At 40.2% G+C, this 6576-nt stretch overlaps 1 protein-coding gene across 1 annotated transcript; it reads left to right on the top strand.

Annotated features, from left to right (window-relative positions):
* The first annotated feature begins 4216 nt into the window (after window positions 1-4216).
* LOC122416624 (cap-specific mRNA (nucleoside-2'-O-)-methyltransferase 1-like) lies at window positions 4217-6576 on the top strand. Its single transcript, XM_043429692.1, has 2 exons — window positions 4217-5922; window positions 6096-6576. Exons 1-2 carry the CDS (start codon window positions 4217-4219, stop codon window positions 6574-6576), a joined length of 2187 nt encoding a protein of 728 aa, XP_043285627.1.

The raw sequence follows: 6576 nt of genomic DNA, 5'->3' as shown, positions 1-6576 counted from the left end.
TATTGTTCGAAAAGCAATTTTCGTCGACGCTTCAAACGAGGGGGAAAGAAGGTCGAGGTCATCGGAAAAGTGCTCGATATTCCGCGCCTCCTTCTCCTTCTTTTTAGAGCCTCTTAGTGATGCAATATTTTGAGCACCGTGAATAATCGTCGCAATTAGAGGGCACGAGAGTGGCAAAGATCGAGAATAAGATAAAACAAAAAGGTCAACGCGCATTAACCCCGCATGACCTTGCCCGTGTAGTGCTCCGGTACTCGTTCATGCTACTCCTTCACTATTTTCTTCTCTTTTTCTCTCTTTACCAGTCGATCTCCAACGAGAAGGAAAAGCGAACAAGACACGCTCGTTATTCTTCTTAAGTTCTCGCCCAAACTACGTTTCTGCAGATACGATTTATTCTCATGTCCTCCGCCTTATTACCCTGGATTTTCAAAAGCTCTTTTTTGTTCCCTGCACTTCTATTTTTGGCCGTACTTCCGAAAAGCGGAATCCGAATTTTGAGCTGAAATTTTGCATACTGCTTCTTTATAACAATATAAGACTTCTTGAATAAATGTTTCATTTTTTAAATAAAGAATTTAAAATATGGGCTGTACTTCCGAAAAGCCGAAACCGAATTTCGAGCTGAAATTTTGCATACTGCTTCTTTATAACAATATAAGACTTCCCCTAAAAGGATTTTTGGCGACTAATAGTAATATTTATTGAGAAATTGAATTTTTAAGTTGCTGTTTTAACCCGAGCGAGTATATCTATATCGCTTGTCTCGCTCGGCCGGTATCCCCACTCCGCTAGTGGGGATACCGGATTAGGGATTTTTAAGGTTTTAGAGGAAAAAACCCCCAAGGTTTGGTTACAGCAAGGTTTGAATTTTATATACGATCCAAATCTTGTGCATTGTAATCAAACCCGATTTTTTTTACTTTGAAAAAATCTACTTGGGAAAAAATTCTATGAAATAATTAGAAACTTCAGTCACATGTAAAAGTCAAACCTTGCTATAACCAAACCCTGGGATTTCTTTCCTTTAAAATCCACATTAACCCTCTCGGACCGTATGTTGCTTCTACGCAACACGCGCTTCCAGGCCCAATAAAACTGCATCGATATTTCCATGAAGCAAGGTTAGATTGCACTTTAGATACTCCTAAACCAAGAGATAAACTGCTTTAACTCATCGAAATATCAATATGAAGTCGGCGTTTCACGTTGAGTTGGCGTTGTGTGAAAAGGTGCTGTAGTTATCGCAAAAGAAAAGTGGGTATACATTTTTTTTCGTACTCCAATCGCTATTTCCTTTCAAAGGGAAGCTAATATGATGTATTTAAGGTATTCGGTGCTAGACTCATTCGTAAATTTTCCTGATTTTGCTCCCCAAGGACCTGGTGCTGCGCGCAGCGAACATTCAAAAATTCATATTTCCCAACAAAAAAACCGAAATGTCACAATGGATTCGGAAACTAGAAAGTATTTTGAGATAAAATTATGAAGGGAATCATTTTCCGTCAACGCGAAATAGGTCTCGGTCTGAGAGGGGTTAAAAACAATTTAACATTAACAATTCAACATTTGAATAAATGGTTCATTTTTTAAATAAAGAGTTTAAAATATGTCACCAAAATACTCACTTTATAAACATTATATACACATCTGTATAAACCAAATCATCCCTAATACAAAAAAGGCTATATCTCTGAAACTATAACAGACTCCCACCTATAATTATAGATAAAATTGCTCGGGAGAACGCCCAGAATAACTTATAAAATAATTAGCGCGATCGGAGGTGAGGACCGTATTCTGAATATTTACCAAGAAAAAAGTAGGGGTAAGACGTACTAGAAATAAAAGCACTAGCGAAGTGGGGATACCGGCCGAGCGAGATAAGCGATATGGATATACTCGCTCGGGCTAAAATATAGCAACTTAAAAAATCAATTTCTCAATAAATATTGCTAGTCGCCAAAAATCCTTTTCGGGGAAGTCTTATATTGTTATAAAGAAACAGTATGCAAAATTTCAGCTCAAAATTCAGTTTCCGCTTTTCGGAAGTTTATCCCTCCGAAGAATCTATCAATGAAGTATCAGGCGGGATCTTTTTTTATGGAGAAGAGTCGTTGTCGCGTGTCACACGCTGAACAGACTTTCGTAAAAGCGACGAATTAAATGGGGATTGAGAAGCATCATATGCAGACTGTCCACTGCGTGGCGACTTTTTGGCCTTTTTTTCTGAGTGTTTGCATTCTTGCAAATTTTATAATTTGAATTTGCTGCGTACTTCGTAAGGCGACTCTTCATTTACAAACGAAAAGACACTATTGCGAGTACCTGCATCGTGATAATAGTACGGAAGGATCACCGGTGCCCTGGGATTAACGACCCCGACAAAAAGCTTCGGCTGGAAAAGTTAGTCACCTCATCGCAGTCGTTTCGCATTGAAACCCCGTTTAATCCCCGATTTTGCTGGTAAACAGGTATACTATTATATTGTCCCATATTTTCAACCCTTGTAAAACTCTCAGCCCTTGTAAAACGTGCAAGTGCTGTCTCAAATTGGTCACTCGCTCGTCCAAGTTTTCAGGTGAGTTACTTAATGGTGGCGGGAATGCCATAAAATCGAGTGTCTTCGGATAGCCGCCTTGAAGGGATCCTTTAATTGTCTCACTCTGAATTGCATCGTAATGCGAGCCCGGTTCACACAATGGGTATTTTGTACCTCTTTCTGTCTACTCGTCATCACCGGTTCGCCAAGCTTGGCGCCAAATATTAGAAGAAAAAACGAGAGTGTAAAAGAAAAGCCAGCTCGAGCCCTGCGCTCATCAGACATATTCTCATATATGCGAATATGTTTATTTATGACGTCATGGCGTTTTTCAAACTGATCTCACGGACAAACCATTGCAGTTAAACAAAAGAAAATTGATGACGATGTTTTTTCGATTTTTGTCTTTCAATTGGTCCTCGTTGCAAATAAACCCGTTCGCTAGATCCCGAGATGTGATGTTTTGGGCGATTAAAATCGAGGGTTTCAGTATACGCTCTAGTCTTTTTGGTGTTTTATGAATCGAAAGAGTGATAGTCGAATTTTTGGAAAAACGGTATTTTAGTCGGCGTGTAAGCATGCTTCGAATCTTGAAGTTTCCAATTTATTTATTTTCGACATTCAAAGTTCTAGTTGAATTGATTTGTCTCCATATTATCATTCGAAGTTCTTTTTTCCATCTCTCTTTCTTCCGTTTGGTGGGGCCTCGGTGGGGTGTGGGGGCGATTCCGCCTGGCCTCTCGGATCCCGTATCGACCAATGGGTATCATTCAAAGTTAATAAACTCGAGATTTTACCTGCTCGAAATTTTAGTTATTTTACCCCCACCCCCGATAGGCAAGATCTCAGCGCTGCGCAGTGTCGATTTTTGACAAACATTTCTACCCCTCACACCAAAATTTGGGCCTATTTTGCAACCTATTTATAAATAAGACCGCGACGTTACTACCCTCAGTGGTTACCGGTGTTTGCTCAGTGTTGTAGCTAACAAGTGCCGAGATAATCAATCAAGTGAAGCTCTGTGCCTTCCATCGATGTTCACACATCTTCTAAAAAATCGTACTCGAGTTATTTACTGCTATTCAGTAAACAGAAAAGTGATCTTGCTTACTCGCTATATGAAGTAGAAGAACGTTTTTTTTCTAACTCGTAAGACGGAAATTTTTTTGTACCTCAGTGCATTAAACACGTGGGAATTTTCTGACAATTCGTAAACATGAATAAGATGCAAGGAAGAAGATTAAGTGGTACGTATGGTTTTTATATTCTGTCTTATTTGTTGTTTAATTCTGTGTAAATATTGGTGATACGTGTTGAAAAAATATAACGTTTTTAGAAATTGTTTTATTCTTTACATTAATTTTGACATATAATTTTTTTCTTTTTTTGCGACTAGCAATAAAGAAAGTTTTAATAATTTTGTGTAACACGAGCATCAATATTCAATTGAATTTTCAAAGTTTGGGTTGAAAATTCAGGCAGAAAGATAAAATGTATTTTTTGTTGTATCAAATTTTAGACGCAATGTCATCTTCACCGCGCGAAGGAAATTCGAGTTTCAAGCGACCAAGTTTCAATAAATACGAACGTGAAAGTTTCAATGATGAAAGAAGGAAGCGTCGCCACGATGATTCAAAATGGGAGCGGGACGCGTTTGAGACGCCGGCCAAGAAGATGGCTCTGAAGGCTGAATTTGATGAACACGGACAAGGACGTTCGAAACCGGTTGAAGCTTCGCAGCAGAAAGAACGCAGGGGTTTGGATCACTATGATGAAAAGTTAAAAAAGGCCAATCTTCGGTGGGATCCCAGCAAGGAGGAAATATTTATAGAGGAAAAAATCGATTGGTTTATGAACACAAAAGAGCCACCGTGCATCAAAGATCTAAACAGTTGGATAAAAGTCGGACCAACATACTGTACGACTATGACTTTGTACTGCGATGCAGCAGTTTTAAGTGGAGTGTTAAGCTCGAAATTAGTGCTCGAAAATTTGGACAAAAACGAGATAGAACGAGCGCGAACGAGATCGAATCCTTTTGAAACGATTTACGGTTCAATATTCCTCAACAGAGCTGCTGTGAAGATGGCGAATTTGGACAAAGCTTGCAACTACGTATTGACCACCCCAAACATATTGGGATCCGACGAGCTCTTGTATTTTGCCGATGTTTGCGCTGGTCCCGGTGGTTTCAGCGAGTATGTGCTATGGCGGAAGAAGTGGCATGCCAAAGGTTTTGGCTTCACATTACGAGAGTCGAATGATTTCAAGCTGGAAGAGTTCTATTCGGGTTCGCCGGACACTTTTCATCCGTTTTATGGTCCCAAAGGCGACGGAGATGTTTGTAATCCGGAAAATCAAGAAGCATTCAGACAAATGATCATGCGACAAACGCATGGACATGGTGTCCATGTCATGATGTCCGATGGTGATTTTTCGGTCGAGGGGCAAGAGAATATGCAGGAAATGCTATCAAAACAGTTGTACCTCTGCCAGTGTCTCGTTGCATTAATGGTCGTTCGTGAAAGAGGACATTTCGTGACAAAATTGTTTGACATCTACACTCCCTTTTCCGCGGGTCTCGTTTACATAATGTCTCGATGTTTCGAAAGCATTTCTATATTCAAACCGAACACATCGAGACCAGTTAATTCCGAGCGCTATCTCATTTGCAAAGGGAAACATTCGAACGTAGCGGATGTGATTGAATATTTTTCACGTGTTAATCGTATCTTGTTGAACCAAGACAGAAATCAAGACGCAATGCAACTCGTGCCCCATGAAGTCCTGAAGGGAGACAAAGAATTTTTCAAATACTTTAAAAATTCAAACGAAGTTCTCGGCCGACGACAAATCGTTGGACTCCAAAAAATCGCTGCTTTTTGCGAAGACGCCACTCTCATGGAGAATCGACAAACTGAGACGAGAAAAATGTGCCTCAAACATTGGAACTTGCCTGACAGGATTCGTACTATTCCTCGGATGAGTGCACCCGGAGAACGCTTGAAAACTATCATGAAAAATTCCACCATGAGGTTTATGACGACTCAACCTGAGACACTCAAGATTTCGAACCTCCCCAAATTATTGAATGTACATCACGATTGGTTCTGTATGATTTGCGAGTCTTCCAATCAAATCAACGACGCATCCCCTAGTTTCTATATTGGACTCGGCGGATCGAAATCTTACCGTTACGACAACGGTACTTGGATCAGAGTTCCAAATCTTTATTTATGCCCCGACACTCTGATTTTTGCTGAGCTTGTCACCGAATTACGAGGCCAATACACCCAGCAGACGAGTACGAGTGCTCTTCACATTCTCGACTCTTATTTTCTGGGAGGCGAGAACGTTAGTCAAAAGTACATCGAAGAGAGGTTCGTATTTTTCTTGATGATCCATTCACATTTCATGTGCTATAAATGCTTTGATCCTTGTGAGCTTACATTTTACTTCCCGTACGATTTCGAAGTGCCCGATAAAAAAATTCAAACAGAAATTCAAATTCAAATTCTACCGAAATAAAAAAACTCTCAAATTTGATTTTTAGGTACAAATTGACGAAGTTGTACACCGAGGCTCTCTGGAAACCGACGAACGGCGAATGGATTCGCGTAAGAGCGAAAGAGTTGCATCCCCTGACGGAGAATCTCGAGAAAAAATTTAATCTTCAGCTCCGTACGTTGAAACAAGGTACTCAAGTGTTAACGCACGTATCATCGCGAGATAGCGCCCAATACGAAGGCACCGATGACCCTTATTTCGTAGTGCCGAACAGCGTTGTGTTTTTCAAGAGCACTGCACTTCATTGGTCTCGACATATCAGTCAGACTTCTGGTTATCCTTATTTTTACAATTGCAAGAACAATATGTCTTACTACGAAATGCAAAAGCCAGCATGCGCGAATGCTTCTTTCGAGGAATCGTTTGAGAATCGTTTTGTTTGGTATTGGTCGCCAGATTCGACGTTGACGAGAGAAAGTTTATTTGAGATGATCCGTAACAAGCGGGTGCAACCGATGACTAAATAA

This window comes from Venturia canescens, chromosome 9, assembly GCF_019457755.1.
Source record: "Venturia canescens isolate UGA chromosome 9, ASM1945775v1, whole genome shotgun sequence".
Taxonomy (NCBI): domain Eukaryota; kingdom Metazoa; phylum Arthropoda; class Insecta; order Hymenoptera; family Ichneumonidae; genus Venturia; species Venturia canescens.
This window is presented reverse-complemented; position numbering and strand designations above follow the sequence as displayed.